The following is a 19806-nucleotide window of genomic DNA, read 5'->3' on the forward strand; positions in this document are numbered from 1 at the left end:
TTGTTTCCGTGGACTTTTAAAATTAAACTTTTCTCCATCTTTTGTTCTATCAATATGCATGCACCGTTTTATGGTCCAATACTTGATGCTGTTGAATCAAAACTTATGCATTTTATTTTTGCCGTAGATCCTCACTGTAACGAAGATTTGTGCAAAGCTGAAGTAATTGCTTCTTCTGTGCCTAACAATTGGTTGGAAACACTGAGGAGAAGGTAAACACCTTGTCTGAAAAAAAGAACTGCCAAATGGTCAACAGTTTCCCTATATTAATATGGTCCAACGACTTTCAATCCCAGTAAATGATTAGTGGAACGTCAGTTTTAAACTCCTGTTTTAAACCCTTTGCAATTTATTGTCGGCTTTTTATTCCCTCTTAAAAAATTGAAGCTGAATAGATATTACAATCTGAAGTGTTGTAACCGTCGTTGGTTGCTGAATGGTTGGTATTACAAGGCTCATTGCCAATTTATCAATTATTATGTTCAGTCTGCCACGTCTAGCATGCTTTGGATTTGGAGACACCAGAGTCGACTATTCAGCAACTATATCATTAACTTTATTGTTACTTGTTGAATTCTGCCCTTTACTTTTTGATGAGGTTGAGAGCACGTTAGTTATTAACATAACATAACTATGGCTTTTCTCTAAAAAGTATTTACACGATTCCATAACAGATATGCCTAAGTAGCCATCAAAACTCTCTGTTGGAATCAACTGATTGATGCAGTGAATATATTTAAACGGTCTGTAGACAAAAATAACTTGATCTATGCGAAATTGGTTGGTGATATATCTTCATTGGTTGGTGATATATCTTCATCTTTCAAACTTGCTCTATCAAAAAAAGGGGTTTTTATCTTTTTTTATATTTGAACTAAGTTTGGTAACTGTGCACCCAATCTATCTTGGAGGTGGTCAACGCTAAACATCAGAGTCTTGGAAGTCTCGTATGCAAGATATTGCCATCAACGATACTTCGTAGTTGGTATCGGAAAAATCCGTCCTTCCGCGACCGATGCCAATTCTGTATTTGTATCGGTATCGTAGAACGGGTAAAAAATGACCGATCCAATGATACACGATACTTTCCGTACCGAGACTCTGATGCCAACACATTCTAGCCTTATTGGAATCACTTAAAATGGACGATCAGGAGATAAAATTAAAATTGAATGAAAATATATCACCAAGCTATTTCGTATTGATCAAATTATTTTTGTCTACTGACCGTTTAAATATATTCACTGCACCAACCAATTGATTCTAACAAAGAGTTTTAATGGCACAAACGTGTCCTACTATCTAATATTTAAATTCTGTTTTTTTTTTTTTTTTTTGGGCCTGTTTCAGTGATAAAGTAAAGATAACTTTTTCGAGTAAGATTAAATTATCGCACCTCCTTTTCCCTCCCACCCCATCCCACCTCCGCCTATTAATTATCTTTAAGGCCCTTTTTTTTGTTCATACAATCATTTTATAATTTTTTAAACCTCAAGACATGTGGAAACATCCTATTGCCTCCTGTTGCATATTTTTTAACCATTGGTGTAAGATTTTTCGGTTTTTAAAAAATAATAACGAACAAAGTAAAAACTTCTGTATCAGTCTTTTAAGATAAATCGAATTTTCTGAAGTTTACAAAACAAAAACTCTTTAAGCGTTTAAAACAGCAAAGTTTTTGGTGCGACAAGTTTTTAATCATACCAAATTTCTTATTTAAAATTCTTATTTAAACTTTGTTATAAAAAGAAGTTTAATAGTTTCAATTAAACAGCAATTTCGCGCACGCGTCTTAAACGGTTAAAACAAAAAAAGAAATAGTGGTGCGACTTACAAGAACTCTTTTTTCTGTAATCTTGTAATTTTGTATATCTAAATACATCAATTATTTTTAATTCGATTTCTTTCAAATGAGTGATATAGAAATTTGAATTTTATTTGTTACTTATTTGTTAAAAGCCAAAAAACTAAACCCCGATACTTAAAATTTTTCTAAAATGGGTTACACACTTCATAAGGGTTCACCATTTGTCGCGATCACCAATTTTAATCTAAAAGTCTCATTAATGGAGAATAAAATCATTAATGGAGAATAAAAGAATGTTTTATTTTGAGCTAGTTTTTTAAAACCTTAAGAAATATAAGACTTTTAGAATTCAAACATTCTTAACGAGTTCACACCATGTTCATAAGTTAATGGGTTATTTTATTTGTATTTATGATGTAAAAAACAGAAATAAACATGATTAGATATCTTTTATCCGTAATATCAACGGCGACAGCCTAATAGTCAAATACAGGAACAATAGTGATTGCACATGCGCAGATGCTGCATATTTTTTTTAAATTTTAGTATTTACTTTCTCACACTAGAGATTAATAAATATCTGCATTTTTTTATCCGATGAATTTATGTTTTTATCTGTTTTTTATTTAAGTTTTGCGAATGTAAGTTTCGATTGAAAAGAAGTTTAGATAATAAACTGATGCTATTTCTGAAATCAGCGATCCGAAATTCTAATCAAACTTAAAACTTAATTTAAATTTTACTTTAGATTTTCTTTCCCTTTTTTTTCAGGTGACATTTTTCCATACAACTATTTAGTTAAATTACATGAGATTAAAAAACGACGATTTCTTGTCAATTATAAAACAAGTTCTTTTTAATTCAAGAAATGGCAAACCAGAGACATTTCTGTTGTGACTCGTATCCAAATGTTTTGCAAATAATGACTTACAGCCGCATACAATTCTTCTCTAAAAGTAATTACACATAACATCTCGTTTAATTATTAAATCAACACACTCATCAGTTACAGCCATATATATGAGGTGGTGAGAGTCAAAGTGGTATAACTCCATTTAAGCTTTAATTTTATTATTACCTGTAAAAAGATTAGCAGTTCAAACAGTTCCGATAAATAAAACAGTCTTTTATTAACATCATCCGCTATTTTCAAAATCTCTAACATTAAATCTGATTTTTTTGCACTTAATGAGATAAAACGCTCTGCCCTGAAAAGTTGTAGTGAAAAAAAAGTTGTAGAGTTATACCACTTTGACTCTCACCACCTCATATGTATATGTATATATATATATATATATATATATATATATGTATGTATATATGGCTGTAACTGATGAGTGTGTTAATTGATTACTTTTAGAGAAGAATTAGATGCTTCGATATCGAGATGTTGTTGAATAATGTTTCAAGGAATAGCACATCAATTATTTTAGACGTAGATAAGCACATCCTTAATTACAACCACTGAGCGGAAACTATATACCGTTTTTAAATAGGTTTAAAATACCTTTTTTTTGTAATAAGTTTTTATCTGCTAAGTTTAAGAGCCAAATACTCAAGAAATCCTCTTCAAAACCATTGCCGACCTTACAACAGCGCAGTCTCAATGTTGTGATGAAAATGTCTCTGTTTAACGTAATATTTGTAATTCTATGCGCAATCGTTTTGAAATTGAACGATGAGCAAGAACGTCGTTACGAAAAACAAAATAAAAACTATCTGTTGCTTGGCAATTAAAAATATAATAGGGTCTGCGGATTAAAATGGAATTTAATGTTTCAATTCCTTCGTTATGTAAGATGAATTACGCTCAGGTTTTTAATATCATTAAAGTTTCATAAAATTATCATAAAAATGTGTGGTCTGTTTTTAGACGTTTACTGTCGACGCGAAATCTTCACAAAGATGATTTTTAATGCGACTGTTTTTGGAGAGTTATTGCATTTAAAATTGAAATGGAATTAAATATTGTTAAAATTTTCATTGTGATTTTTTGTTACGGTATCTGATTTTTTTTATGGTGTCACGTTGATTGTTGCAGTAATTTTGAGGTTTTGAAAAAATATCATCAAATAATCTTACGGTTATTTCTCTTATTTTTTTTTTGTACTTTGTTGAACTTTTTCTTTTTTCTTCGATTTTGAGTGTTTTTTTCAATGGTTGGTTTTCTTTTGATTTTCGAACAATTCTTTTTTTCTTTTTACTTTTTCTTTTAATCTTCTACCCCTTTTAAATGGCAAGCTTTAGGTTTTTCGTATTCACTTAAAAAATGATATTTTAATTAACACCCAAAATTTATTGAGTAAGCAAGTGCTTTTTACTGTCAATTTAAATAACGTCGTTCATTAAACTTTTCTGGACATGACAGCATACGCTCGTTCGACATTATGATTAATGTGACGAAGCAATCTTTTAAGGAAATCATTAAACGAACTGAAAATTCTTATCTTAAGATTGCTAAAGCTACTTTGGTACTGCTTGCTTTTGATGATTTTTTTGTTTGTTTAGTGAAGAAAAAAAAAATATGCAAAAGATTTTATAAAAGCAATTTTCACAAAAATGTGCGTAAATCTTGACGACTGTCCTCAGATTGTGGAGATTACAAACGAGCATGAAGGTGTCAACATAATATCTTGCGAGGGGTACTTGTACATGCAAACCAAAAGCTTATGGCGGCCGAACGGGTTCACAACTAAACGCAAATACTTCATTCTACGAAAAGAGACTTTGTACATCACAAAGCAAAGAGGGGATTTGATTTTTGAAGATGGTTCTGACAATCGTATCGATATTCAACCTAATACAGGAATATTTTCTGAAGAAAACGTGAAGGGGAAGTATAAGTACGGAATGAGGATTACTAATGGAAAACAAAGCTATCTTTTATGTGCGACAAGCGCAGAGTTCAGAAATGCTTGGCTCTCCACTCTCCTAACAGTAATTACAAAGACATTTGTTAGACAGTACCATGGAAAATCATTTAATAGCGTTCGTTTAAATTCTAAATCAAAGTTTTCTGGAGAGAGAAGAAAAAGCCAATAACGCTGTAAACTTTTATTTCACGTTTATTTTTATTCATCGCCTAAGTTTAATGTTTTAGTAGTAATCATTCTAGTTAACATAGTTACTGTAAAAGACACGGAAAACAAAATGTCCTTTATTAGCGCCCACTTATAATAGCAAGGTAGTATTAAACTCTAAAAAACTGTTCCGTTGCGACAATTATTGTATTTGTAAATAGAAAAATAACCAACGTTTTTTTTTGCAAAGGAAAGAGAAAATCAATGCGTTGGTGATTCTTTTGTATTTCTGTCTGATTTATCAATTTTTTGGAAATGGATAAGAGATAGAGTTCCTGAAACGCTTTTCTTATTGCTCTGATTAAGTGTGTAAAATTTGCTGTATAGAAATCGAGAGGTTAGTTCTGATTTATTATGAGCTTATTTTGCTGGATTGATTTTTCAACCGATACCCACTAATTTTGATGCAAATTTTTAAAATTGAGAACATGTACCTACTTTGTGAGCAATAAAAAAGGCTTCTGTTCTAAAACTGCAACTAAGCATCGACGTTTGCTAACAACTTGCTGTGCTGGTAATAATTAAAGGGCAAGTTGAAAACCATTGGGTACACCTGTTATAAAACAATAAGTAGTAGTATATCACAGTCCGAAATTTAAAACGTTGGTTTTTGCTGTATGGTTATAACTTGCCTATATTCACCAGTTTTAAATGATATGTATTTATATAAATCTAAAAGCGTTTAAAATTTGTGAATTTTTAGTTTTGAGGTGAATATTTATCTTTATTTACATGGAAAGAGAGTTCATACCAATTAACAGCTTGACGAAGGCAAATCTTTTCATTTAGTTCTAAGGTTTTTTAAAATAACTAAAATCTTAATCTTTTATTTTATGTATTTGAGATTAATATTTTATTTTGTACATACATACATACATTAGGGGTAGTCTAGAATTTTAAGCAATAGTACCCCATCTAGAAGCAACACTAGGGGTGGTCTAGAATTTTAACCAATAGTACCCCATACCAAGATTCTAATAGTAGGTGCGGTATGGTGTGTTAAAATACAGGTATCTTCATCCCTTTCTGATACCCCTTAGTCGTACATTTATTCTGCAATCATGAGCTCATTAATTAAAGCGGGATTCATGGCTAAAGGTGATATTTTTCCATTTATCATTTGATTATCTTTACTTACACCAATTCAATCTTACACGTCGATATTTTGAAGCAAGAGGTGACCTTAATAAAGGTCTGTAGCTCCTGAATCCTATTTGAATGATTCGATTACAAACAGTCCTTAAGGATATTCTTCCTATTGCAGATCACCATTCATGGGCTGTAATGGTCGCAGAAACAAAACGATTCCGTAAAATATTTTTTTAGCACAAAATTTTTCGTAGGGGTAGTTAGACGTACCGCACCTGAACCTGGTTCTCTCGCTTCTGCTTGCTCACTTACCCAAGAACTCCAGCATCTGATAATAGTTGAATGGTTTCGATATATTTTGCAGGCTGTTTTACAAAACAAAACACCATATCGAGCATGTAGTTCAAAAGGTGTTAATTGTGAATATTAAATATGTGCAATTTCAATTGCTAATAGCGTATTTGTATTTTTCAATTTAAAAGAGGGAGTCACCATAATTTATTTAAATGTCAGAAAATGAAATCAAACTCCATAATTTAAAAAAAAACTAATAACGTATTGGATGTGTGTAGAAATGTATATTTACATTTGATGATAATTTTTGTTTCTTAAGAAAATTCAAACACACCTGTACAAATAAAAAAGATTTAATAAAAAAATGAAAAAAGAAGTTATTTACAAAAGAATTTTCAAAAGATCATCCAATAAAGCATTCAGCTTCCATCCAACGAATTCCAACGAATGCTTCTAAACTAGTTAGCACTTTCTTAAAATCACAATATCCAATTAAAAATCTAAACAATAACTTAAAATTCTTCTATAACTAATATGGAGCTTTCAGTTCTCTGTTTTTATTTCGTTGCATTGTTGCGTGATATATGTCTGCTTCGGTGGCCCTACTTTCAGGACCTATATAACTTAGTAAGACTGGTAGAAAAACGAGCCCATGCAATACTCCAATAATAATAACTCCAACATACATACGGAAGTAGTAAATCTAAAAAAAAAAAACCGTCATCTTTTAAATATTTTAAAAAAAAAAGTATTTTGTTTATGGAAAAAGAAAGTTACAAAACAAATACGCCAAACAATTAATTCATTTAAAAAAGTATTATATGTAAAAAAAGAAAAAAAGGTGAACCTCGAACATTTGAGACTTTGCAAAAAAGAGAACAAAAACGCCGAAGAACTTTGTAAATGTAATTCCACTCAAAACCTATTGACAGAGAAACCATTATAATTCATTAAGAAAGCTGGTAAAATATCAACATAAAAAATATTTTAAATCAGATCCAATAAACGTGACAAATAGTTAAACCAATTCTATAGTTAGATATTTCTGCAAACTTACTGAGCTTCCGACTTTTCCGAGAGCATTTTCTGCTCGCCTAACTTTGGTTAAGTAAGGACTTGTACTAAATGCACGAGCAATATGTGAACAGAATTCAACAGAAATTCCTGTAGACATAATAAGGTTTACAAGTGATACTGCATTCAGAGAAATACCCCACAAATACATCAACCCTAATAAATCGATAATAATCATTGCTACGGTTAAGCCAACACAAAACGCCAAACCAAAATTAAAACCCATCATTATAAAGGTTACACCAATGATGGCGGAGAGTGCAATTAACAAATCTTTCCATGTGTTCTCAATAGTTGTCAGATATTGTTCATAGAAAACATAAAATACACTATAGGCAAAGACATCATGACCTATCTCTTTTGAGATATTAGCTGCCATTTCTCTTGCGTATTTCAAGCAGCCTGTAAACTCTTGTGATGTTGATGCAACAGTGTGGTAAGTCATAAAATATGAGGAATTTATTTTATATTTATTTTCTGCTGAATTTAATTTCACTGCACTTCCATATGCTGCATGACCACCTTTAGCACATTTTGTTGTTGGGTTATCTTTAAGATACCAATCTAAATACTGATTAAATTGTTTTGGTTCTGGACGCTGTCCAACTTGTTCTGCAGTTAAACATGTATAACAATTCCACGAAGGAGGTGCACTTGATGGACAAAATTGACCGCTACCAGTAAAATCTTTTACTTCTGTTTTAGAGGTATTATTTTCATAGACTGTATAGTTAAGAATGCGACAACATGGTCCAATAGGATCAAGCCATGCAAAATAATCATCAATCCAGGATGATGCTGGCAGAGCAATTGTAGAATAATTACTGATCAAAGAGTTAGTAAAAATAGTTCCAACAACTGAGTTTTGATTGCACCCACTAACACCACAAATTTTATTTTGCATATTTCTATCTGAGTAGTCATATCCTTCTTTTACAACAAAGTATACTGGAGCACCTGTTTTTAAGTAAACAGATATATTGTGGAAGTAGTCTTTAAGGTAAGAGTCCCTTGGAAAAGCTTCACTTTGATCAAGACCGATATCAATATATGGAATCATACAAACATTGAAAGCCAGATAAATGGAGAAGAGAAGAATCTAGAAAAAAAAAAAAAAAAAGAAAGAATAATAGCTAATTAACAGCAAGTAACCAAGTTATGCTTGAATTATTAGGTAAAGGCACTATGAAATGCAACTTCTCTGCTGTCACAAAGATTTCAAATATACTCTAATCATTTTAATAACTTTTTTTTAATATTTGATAAACTTTATTTGAACTCTTTTTGTGACTATTTCTTATGCAAACTCTTACACTAATTGCATAATGCTTTGGATTGCATTTATTATTCAAATAGGATTTTTGACTTTTTTTAATAACTAAAGATAATTGGGGCATTACAGTGTGGGAAAAAATTTATACAAAGAAATTAACTATTTCTCTCACATTTCCTTTGAGAAACTTAAATTATCAATTACGAATAAATCACAAGAAGGAACTGTTATGATTTTAATTATAACAGTTCCTTCTTATCACTTATTTGTAATTAAGTATCTCAACTGTTTTTGTGAATAAGCATAGTAGTGTAATAACAGGTATTAAAAGCATAATCTTCCGAAATACAATCTTTGAAAAGATTTGATAAAGTAACTCTCTATTGTTAAATTAAAAAAAAAAAAATTTTATGCATACCACAGTGATACGAACAGGGTACAGCATGATTGGTCTAGAGTAGATTTTGTTCATAAAAAAATGAAGGACACCACCAGGAATGCACTCATTATCATTATTATCTTTATCAATCCCTGAACAACAGATTACATCAAACTTATTTCTGGCTTGTCGCTTGGCATCAAGGGCAACAACTGCTACAAGTGTTGTGATTTGAAGAAAGAAATTAAAAACCACAGCAAGTGCAGCAAAGATGGAGAAGGTATGAACAGCAGGCATTTTTGAGAGACTACCTATACAAAGAATTAAAACTAATATAAAAAACAAAACAACTTTTAGTGACAGTTTTAGTGCTCATCTACATATCGATTTTAACATAAGGGTTATGATTCAGAAAAGTATTTAAACAGGTGATAGGTTTTTGTTAGAGGTGTGCGAAACTCGAAGTTTTGAGTTTGAGTTTATTCGATAATCGAACTCAAATCGAATGTGCTTAGTTAATCAAATATAATTCGAATTTCAAACCTAAAGTTTGATATTTAAAAAATTGCTGTAAAATTGTATTAAAACGCTACAAAAAGTCGCTGTAAAATTATATTAAAACGCTTCAAAACAGCATGGACATCTGATCACGAAAAAGCTAAAGAAATAACACAAGCTATTGGGCACATGTTGGCTTCCGATTACCTGCTGTACAATTTTGTAGGACAGGGTTTTCAGGCAACTATGAAATTGGTTGTTCCTCAGTATCATATTCCAAGCAGGACCACTTTTTCTCGCAGTATTGTACCAACTATGTATAAAAATTTGAAACAAGAAATGATTGATCACATTACTACTGAGTTTGTTGGCATGCCATCCTATTGCTATTCCACAGACATAATGGTATATAGGAATCCAGTGTGCTTCTTGCACACTGGATTCATATATATCATTTTGTTTGATATATTTAACTGCTGATTTTCAAATGCAATCATATACACTGGAGAATAAACCGCTTGTGGCTATTCACATGCGGGCGAAGCAATATTAGAATCTCTTGAGAAGACAATTGAAGATTGGTCGCTACCAAGAGCAGTACCAATATACGTTCTTTGAGACAATGGTAGTAATATGAGAGCAGCCATGAACATGAGCCAAAACTTTATGGACTTACCTTGCTTTGCTCAAACACTTCAATTATCAATTAATGATGCAGTTTCAGAAATTGAAGGCATGATTAGTATGATAGCGAAATGTAAAAAAATCGTCTCACACTACCATCAATCATCTCAATTGCTGTATGCACAACAAAGGTAATTAAAAAGAGATGAACATGGGCTCATAATGAGTGTATCAACCCATTGGAATTCCGACTATTACATGATTCAACGCCTTATGGAAGAGAAAGCACCCTTATCAGCCGAAATTGCATTAACTGGTGAGGTGGAGAATCTCACTACGAACGAATGGAAACAAGTCACTCTACTGCAAGCAACCTGAGAAGCTGCCGGCCAACTTATCAAAGCTTTGTGAATTACTTAATGAGCTTCCAACAGTACCAGGTTCAGGACCAAAACCAGTCCAGTCTCAGCACTCAATGATGGAGTCTACACTAGAAACACAATCAACAGGCTTGTGGGAATCCCTCGATAACATGATGGCAGCAACTGCAACCAATAACAATGTTGCTGATGCTGATGTGTCAAGTACGAGTGCGCTTGATGATGATGTGAAGACATACTTGAAAGATATGGCAATTGGACGCAATGGTTGTCCACTGACATGGTGGAGGCAAAATAAAAGTTGATTTTCTTGTCTTGTTAAGATTGCTCAATCACTTCTTGCAATCCCAGCAACCAGTGTCAATTCAGAGCGTCTGAACTCAACATCTGGGACAATCATTTCCATTAAACGCTGCAGTCTTCTATCAGAGCATGTAGAAGAACTTACCTTTCTTCATAAAAATTTGAAGACTTTTAGCATAAGGATAAGTATAGTTTGTTGATGATAACATTTTTAAATGAATTGAATGTACACTTTCACTAGTTTGTTTAATAATCTCGAACTCGATCGAATTTTTTGTAATCTCGATCGAAGATAAAAAACCTAACCTTGCACAGCTCTAGTTTTTGTGTATTTTATTTTTTAATGACATAGCTTAAACAACAAACTTTTTGATAAACTCCAAGCAAATTAAAACTGTAATATTACTAATTTCATCTCAAAATAATTTATTGAAGTAACACTTACCAAAGCCAAAAGCAACAGATTCAGACAATGATGATAGCATCATACTTGGTCCCACCATTCCTAAGATTCTACCAACTTGCTCCTCTACAGTTTCACCATAAAGTCTTTCATCTTGCTGAAGAGCTTGAACTAGGATGAAAATATTATCTACCCCAACAGCTAAGACAAGGAAAGGAATGACTTCAACAATGATCAGAGTAGCTGAAACACCAGAATATGAAAAGACTCCAATAGAAGATGTGACAGATAAAAGCACTATGATGATACCAACAACTCCTACAGTAACTTTTGCATCCACCTGTACAAGGAAAAATACAACATAAAAAAACGTATTGGGAATTGATCAAGCCTTATTACTAATATAACATAATCACAGAAAAAACTATAACCACTTTAATTTTCTGAAAGTATCTTGAAACTTCAATAAAATTTCATAAGTTAGATAAGCTTACTAGAATTCTATTTATTGATTTATATTGTCCTAAACCAACAGCAATATAGATGAACATGAGTAGATAGCTGACCAAGATAGTTATTACATCAGATTCACTTGTTCGAGTTATTTCATCTTGAACTGAACGCTCACTGGAAAATGCCACATTAACCCCAAGGATGGGTGCTACATCCTTTTTCCATCGTTTTACATGCTCTAGAAATACTTTTTCCCATGCCTCTGCCTTTGTATTATCTTTATCATCAAGATGATTTTTTACAACAAATGTGATTATAAGTGCATTAGACTCTGCATAATTATCACCAGTGAATCCTCCAAATACCAGTTTAGGTGGAACAGGTGCTCCAAACTCACTCATGCATGGTAGTTTTAAATGTTGTCCATTACTCAATGAAGAAGGATTGCTAGATAAGTAGACAATACATAGTATATTAAAAAAACATCTTCAAAGTAAAAAATATAACATTTACTAAAAACTATGACAATTTTGTATATAAAAGACACTAAAGTTTCATATTTTTACATGATCATCACTTTTAAATAAAAGATTTGCACTATGACTACAAACTTAATCAGAGCTACAATTAGTAATATTCGAAATGCTACTTTTTTTACTGAAAACCAAAGTAATAAAAAAGGTACTCAGTTGAGATTCTACAATGCCACATTTCCTAAATGTAATTAACACTAAAAGTAATAAATCATGCTCTATTGATAGAATATAAAATATAAATAACAGTAATTACAGCAAGCATGGCTGGCAAACTCATAGAGAAGGAAGAAATGAAGGTGGTTTTGATTGACCTTAATTGGACTTCATAAAGAGGTATGATTGAACATTGTGACAGGACTATATTTTTCTCTATGTTTTTAAAACTTATTTTGATTTTTGAAACATATTTAGTTTTGAAACATATTTATATTTAAAACACCCAAATTTTTTTTATTCTTGCCATTATAATTTAATAATCCTAGAATGGAAAGGTTTGTTTAAAACTGTCACTAAATCAAACAAAAAAGCATCTGCATTTAAAATATTGTGCAAAGGAAGAAAATCTGTTGAGCCTGTTAAAACTGGAGTTACAGAAAACTAAGGAACTGAAGGTAGGGGTTCAGAAAGTAATTTGATATACAATATTTAGAAATAGATTCTTTAGAGAAAGGTGAAAAAAAAAAAAAAAATTGAAAAGACCTACTGTGTTTTGTAATAATACTTAATATTACATAAATAATATCCTTCAGTAAAAAAAATTTATATGGGAACTATACAATCAAGGTGGTATTGATGGGGAAGGACAAATTTTCATAAAAATTTCTAACAAAGATTGTGGATATAAACCTTTTGATTAAAAAAAAACATTTTATAAAAGGAATATGTTTTGAGGTTTGTGAAACCATTCAGATTGTCACCTCCTGCTATTAGCTATCCCTGTATTTGGTGTAAACTTCCTAAAAAGGAACTCAATAATCAAGAAATAGGTTAGTAATGAGAATGATGGACAGGATCATGCAAAAAAAGCTAAAATGTTAGAACAGCCATCAGGTTTGATGGCTACCCAGGTCTGGTATTATCTGTACAACCTTTTCTGTATTTTTAGTTAATTTTGAGCACTTAAAACCTTTAAGGGATTAAAAAGAAATATATTTTTTGAACAGTGAAACCCTGTGTATTTCTGCTTTTTCTATACTTAAATAAGAAACAACAATGAAATACCTCATATAACATAACATTAAATTTGTACAAAATTTGCCTTAACTTATGCCAGATTATAAATATGTAGATACTTAAAATTTGATCTTTACACAAAAGATATAATCTTCATTAAAAAATCTTTATTGTGCCACAAATGGAATGTCACTTTATTTTTATTGCAAAAGTTTGATACAATCTTATGTGATGCAGGCATAAACTTAAGGCTAAACATTGGCTCAGAGCTTGTGGATTTAGCAAGCTACAACTTAATACTTAATTACTTTAGTTACTCATTCAAGACAACATAAACATTTTGTGCATTAATAAAAATATACTTTGTTTTAACAATATTAGTTAGTTCATAGTTCAATACCTTTTTGGCTCCAGATAATCACAATAGAAATAATAAATGATTTTGACCAAATGAATGAAAATTGTGCAAAAACAGTGATTTACTCAAAAATCAATGAGGTAATTATTTCCTTCCTTCATTTTTTAGTAATTATAATAGAAAAATTTAAATATATTGACCAAGTGCATTAACAGTAAATATAGTAAGTTAACTTTATACAGCTAAACTCTTTGTTTTAAAAAAATTAAAATAAAAAAAACTAGACTTTATGTAAGCTAATATGAAGTATAGGTTAAGTTTTTTTTTTTTAACCCATCTTAAACAGCTTAAAGTCTTGACTAATACACTTGTGTAAATAGTATCAAATTCTTTCTATTACTATAAACAATATAAACAACATTTGATTGCCTAAATTAATGGCCAATGATTATACACCATCAAGACAGTGCCAGAGTTTTTATTTTTTTAAATGACTGATGCTATTCAAAGAAGACCTCACTTGATTACAGATTATTGCATATTACTGCAATTTATTGCAATTGCCTAAAAAAAAGTGGAGCCATAACTCCTTAATTATTTATGAAACTATTTGTTTAGGAATTAAAAATTTTGATTTCACCTATAAATCTTTAAATTATAATATATAAAAAGCACTTGCGAACAATTTTTTTTTAAATGTAAGAAACACAAACACATTTTTGAATATTGATTATTCTTTTTGCTCATATGAAAAAAGTTATAAACTTCTATTCTGAAATGTTGCAACACAGTTCATAAATTTATGTAATGCTTTTTCCATAAATGTCTTAAGACAATTAACAAACCAAGATTTAACATTTGTTCTTTAAAAACATTTTAAAAAATTTTACTACATACTGTTGATTATCTGAAAGAATGCTTTTCACATTAATAAACTAGACACTTGGACAGGTGAGGCTGTTGTTATAAGCAAATGTTAATTGCCTGTTTTGCACTGTAGAGTTGATTATCTTTTGTGGAAATTCAATAACATATTATGCAGTAGCAAAAACACCTTTAATATAAAAGAATGGTTAAGATTACCCTTAAAAACAAAATTTTTTTTTTTTTATTTTTTAAAATCAAAGTTATATTTAAGTAGCTTAATTGGCAAAAATTCTGAAGAATTTACAAAAAATTATAAAAATTATAAAAAGAGAAACCAGTTACAGTTTAATTTAGTTTTGCCATTAATTTGATTTAAAAAATTGCAAATACAAGCATCAAAGAGGTAATACTTTAAACAATAAGTAAAGGAATAAGGTCATTTAATTGATGATAATAGGTATTAGTATAAAATCTCCCTGCCAAATATTCCTGGGCAAAATGCCCTAGAATAAAAATAACATTTAGCATACTTTTCTACCATGCTAAAATGCATTGCTGAATTGTTCCAGGATAAAACATTGGGTCACACTGACAGTATCAAAGTATTAACTTTTTTTCAGTAGTTTTAGATTAATAGTTTTATTTTTTACAACTTTAATAAATTACAGAAATACCTTGAACAACCCAAAATCTGATCATGCCAATCTTCAGCCATATTTCCAATTGCATCTGGTCCACATGATTCATCTAAATCTGTCACACATTTCAAAAAATTTTCTTGTTTTAATTGAAAATACTGCATCACACTAAAAACAGTACATGCAGAGTTATCTGGTGATAATGGTTGCAAACAAATATCACTCAAATGCACTGTCTGTCCATCAGGTGTTAACCCAGTTAAATTCATCAACTCCAACTGCAGCAGCAGGGTCTAACAAATAATAGTACAGCCTATATCAGTAAGTTGGTATTTCTAACAAATATTGATTTCTGTAGTAAAATGCTCATTTTTGTACCAGCAAACAAAACATTCTGGCACAACTAGCAAACACAAACAGTTCTTATATTTTTTAAAGGAAACTTTTATTAAAATAAATTCTATTTCTAGTAATTTAAAGATTATTACTGAGAAATTTTGATAACTTTTTTTTATCTTTTGGTAACATGTTTTATTGTGGTTAATTAATAAATTAACAATATGGAAATCACTCTATTTGAAATCTTAAAATATTCTATTTTAGTAAACCGTCTTTTTAAAAAATATTATAACAAAATTTGATATTATAGGAATTGATATATAATTTTTAAAACAACACATTTCTATATATCTGTAATATATATTTTATCACTTGGCTATGTTTAGCAGAAAAAGACATTGTATGCTAAAGGAAATAAAACTTTTAAGGCCTTTATAATCATAATTTAATGTGAGTAAAAATTTAAAGCCAGTAATATATTAGTATGTTTTCTAACTTAAAACTAAAATTACTTTATCTGTCAATATTTTAATAAAACTAAATAATACTTACTGCGTTTAAAATATCCTCATACATAACACCACTAAAGTTTTTCAGCTCACCTTGGTACACTTGATAAGGAATAGGATCTCTCTTTACAGCACTGCTAATAATAATTTGCTCTGTGCGATAAAAAGGAGCAAATCTTGAATCAAAATAATTTTTTTCTATTCTAGCAACACTATCATAAGCTGACCATAAATCTACAGGATTGGTAACAACTGTAAATTTAGAAAGACCAGCAGAGCAAATTGCCACAACAATTAAACTAGTTATTATACAACTCCAAGGATGATTAGCACACCATGTACCCCACCATTTGAAAAGATGTTGCAAATTTCCTTCTATGTAAATACCAAAATCAACAAGACAACTTTTATGAGCTTTAATAACCTTTGTATCTTGATTTATCAAGATGTCAGATGATTTACTAGAAACACTATCATTTGAAATATGGGCAGGCATTAAGATTTCCCTGGCATCTAACTGAAGATTACCATTGTGAGATGTAATGACCGAAATAAGATTAAAAATCAAAAACACTAAGACCCATGCTAAAAGACACACCACAACATAAAAAATAAATTCTCTGATGCCAAGAATATATTTTGTTTTAGTTGGAGCAGGTGGTGAAGGAGGAATTGGACAACTCTTTTTACAATCTTGACATGAGCAAGCTGAATTATTTTTTCCAGTTCCAATATCAAAAAAAGATTCACTGCACTTAATCATTGTTAAGTTGTTACTGGTAATATTTTCTGCAGGCTCATCAACTTTAAAATAGATATTAAAAGGAGCATTGTGAGGATCTCCAATAAAACTAAGAAACTTAGTTGTGGTACATTGAGCTGCTGGTACACCACACATGAAATCTAATACAAGACCATTTGTGCCAGGAAAAATCACATCTTTGCATGAATTATAAAGTCCATTTCCAAGTTGTTTTGTAACATAGAAATTTGAAGAAGGTGGTATTTCATCACCTTTATATTCCAGAAACATAGATTGGTTTGGAGAACATGTGAAATCACACCACAAATTATAAAAATTTTTTATGCATGATGGGCATCTTGAAAACAAACTAGCTGCTGTTTGTAACTGATTTTGTAAGTTTATCAGCTGCACTAACCCACAGCATGACGTAGTTTTTTCAAGACTTTCCACAGCCAGATATGGGCAGACATTTTTAAGAATACCATACATTTCTACAGTCAAATTTTTAGCAGGTCCATTGTAGACAAGAGGGTATTGGCTATCAATTGGTTGGTACATTGAACAATAACCATTTTTGCGAATGAAATTCTCAGATGAAATCTTAAAACAAGAAAGTATATAGTTACTAATCAGTATGTAGTTTACTTAAGACGATTAAAAGTTCAAATATACAAATTTATATGCTTAGTTCTGTTAACACTCTTACCAATTGCAAAAAACAAAAAAATACCTTTATGTTTTAACTCTATGAACTTAATTTTAAAAAAAGCTGTTGAGCTCAAAAAAAATCAAACATCTCACCGAAACTACTAATCCAAAAAAAATTGCATAGATGATCATGTTTATGGGATAAATTCTATATGAATTTAAATGCAAGACCTTGACAAAGTTGAGTTAAGATTTTTCTTAGCAGAAACAGTCTCTGCCAAAAAAAATCAGCCCACAAAATTATACGCAATAACTGAACTAAGTGCAATGAATAATAAGGGAGATAATATGAACAAACTAGTTAACTCTATAATAAGGAATTTATGCGTTAAGATAACAAGCGGTTGCCTATACGTTGCCATAGTTACAGGTAAAGACAATTGTGAAAATCGTTTACTTTCCCAAGGGTAAAAAGTCATATTTTTTAAGTTAACATTCCTGCCGAATGGATTATCCAAACAAATTTGTTTTGCATTAAGTTTTAAGTGAAAAAAAAGGTCTATTCGATGAGAAAATCAGAAAGAAATAATCATAAACAATTAAAAAACAGGTATATTTCAGCATTATTTTGAAACCACAAAAATAAGATTTTTGCTTTTTTAATTGCGGCCTCCAGTTTTGTGGGGAGTTAAAATTATTATTTTTTTTTTAAAGCTATTTCACATTAACTGCCATCCTCTGACAGTGTTGCCGCAAACAACATTTTATAATTTTTTTTTTTTTTTAAGGCAATCTTTTTTATATTAAAGATATCTGATTATTGGCATCATACTGTATATTCATAATCCCCATCTACAGTTCCTTTATAACATCATCCCTGAATATTCCTTGGTTTATTGGGGAAAAAAGCCTTTGGTCACGTAATCTGCGCAAGATGGTCATATTTAAGCATGAACCGACCTTAAAAGATGCTTTTACGTTTGGATGAAGTATAAATGAATTAAAAGTCACATCCAATAACGCAGTATGTTTAGTAACGAAATTGAATTTCGGTAGAATCTCAATTAATATTAAACAATTTTAAAAAATACAAAAAGACAATTTTCGTCGATAGAACTCTCCTAAAATACAACGACTAGATAAATTGTTTTTTCTTTATCAGTTCAAATCAAATGCACAAAGTTTTACAAATAAAAAAGTATAATAACAAACGTCATGCTTCGTTTTCCACCTTCGCTGAAGTTAAAATATATTTACGCTGATTTCGGTAAATGAGTTATGGTAATTATGAAGACCACTGACTACCTGGCTTTTGACAACGTGGGTATAAGGTCTGAAGTTCCCGAAAAACGGTTTTTCGGTTCTTCGGTTCTTCGGTATTTTTCGGGGAATCGAAAGGAATCGAAGGTTTCGGTTCTTTATCAGAATCGGAATCGAAACTTACCGAAATTTCGAATCTTGCCTAAAATAAGGAATCGAAAAGAACCGAAGTTATCGGTTCCTTATCAAATTAGGAACCGAAATTTACCGAAGGAACCGTTTTTCGGTAATTCCAGTCTCTGAAATGAATCACAGTCTCAAAGTCTACTACAAAGAGCTAAAAAAAGGAAACTTGTACTTGAATCACCAATGAAAAAATCACCAATGAAAAAAAACCCTATATATGATGCATCTAAAGATTTATTTAATACTGAACCTAGTGATAGTTCTACTAGCGTAGCTTATAGCAGTGCTAGTAGTAGTCGCAAGGGCAGCAAGGACAGTATCACTGATCTCACTGATAGTGATTTAGAATAACTGTATTTTTCAACTGTATTTCAACTGTATTTTTGAAAATAAAAATTAAAAAAATTCAAGTTTTTCAATTCTTAGTAACAATTTCGATTCTTTGTAGCATTTTTGATTTTTTGCGATACTTCCCGCTAAGAACCGAAATTGGAACCAAAATTCCAATTTCGGTTCTTAGCGGTTCTTAGCAATTCCAAAATTCCCGCTAGGAATCGAAAAGAACCGAAGTTATCGGTTCTTTAGCAGAATCGGAATCGAAATTTACCGTAATTTCGATTCTTTCTTAAAATAAGGAATCGAAATTTACCGAAATTTCGAATCTTGCCTAAAATAAGGAATCGAAAAGAATCGAAGTTATCGGTTCCTTATCAAATTAGGAACCGAAATTTACCGAAGGAACCGTTTTTCGGTAATTCCAGTCTCTGCGTGGGTATTTAAATTTTTGGTTTTTAAGTTTTAAAATTTAGGTGCTGAACGGAGTATGGGTAAAGAGAATTAAAGATGGTTACTCGAAACAACGTACATAACGTTTCTAGCGTTGCTACAGC

The 19806-nt window shown here is 30.8% G+C and overlaps 1 protein-coding gene across 2 annotated transcripts; it reads right to left on the reverse strand.

The window, feature by feature from the left end:
* Positions 1 to 6534: 6534 nt before the first annotated feature.
* LOC145189109 (NPC intracellular cholesterol transporter 1-like) lies at positions 6535 to 17806 on the reverse strand. Of its 2 annotated transcripts, XM_080065683.2 has the most exons (9): positions 17624 to 17806; positions 16121 to 17422; positions 15266 to 15522; positions 11699 to 12104; positions 11247 to 11544; positions 9036 to 9307; positions 7328 to 8443; positions 7118 to 7192; positions 6535 to 6973 (listed from the first exon to the last, which is right to left on the reverse strand). In XM_080065683.2, the coding sequence occupies exons 1-9, from the start codon at positions 17660 to 17662 to the stop codon at positions 6800 to 6802; spliced, it is 3939 nt and encodes a 1312-aa protein (XP_079921809.2). In that variant the 5' UTR covers positions 17663 to 17806; the 3' UTR covers positions 6535 to 6799. The 2 variants fall into 2 exon arrangements, 1 of the variants encoding a protein (XP_079921809.2); XR_016452583.1 differs by lacking the exons at positions 6535 to 6973; positions 7118 to 7192 and having other exon boundaries at positions 8250 to 8527; positions 8843 to 9307.
* Positions 17807 to 19806: the final 2000 nt, after the last annotated feature.

The sequence above is a fragment of the Hydra viridissima genome, unplaced genomic scaffold, assembly GCF_058129835.1.
Source record: "Hydra viridissima isolate aposymbiotic clone 2 unplaced genomic scaffold, HvirCarnegie_v1 scaffold_5, whole genome shotgun sequence".
NCBI classification, from domain to species: Eukaryota; Metazoa; Cnidaria; class Hydrozoa; order Anthoathecata; family Hydridae; genus Hydra; species Hydra viridissima.

Bases quoted from the DNA above. Each gene is read 5' to 3' on its own strand.
- LOC145189109 (XM_080065683.2), bottom strand. From the start codon at position 17,662: ATGATCATCTATGCAATTTTTTTTGGATTAGTAGTTTCG. The intron at 17,423-17,623 runs GTGAGATGTTTG...TCTTGTTTTAAG, and splicing joins TTTTTGGATTAGTAGTTTCG to ATTTCATCTGAGAATTTCAT. The intron at 12,105-15,265 runs GTATTTCTGTAA...CTACTTATCTAG, and splicing joins CAGATTTTGGGTTGTTCAAG to CAATCCTTCTTCATTGAGTA.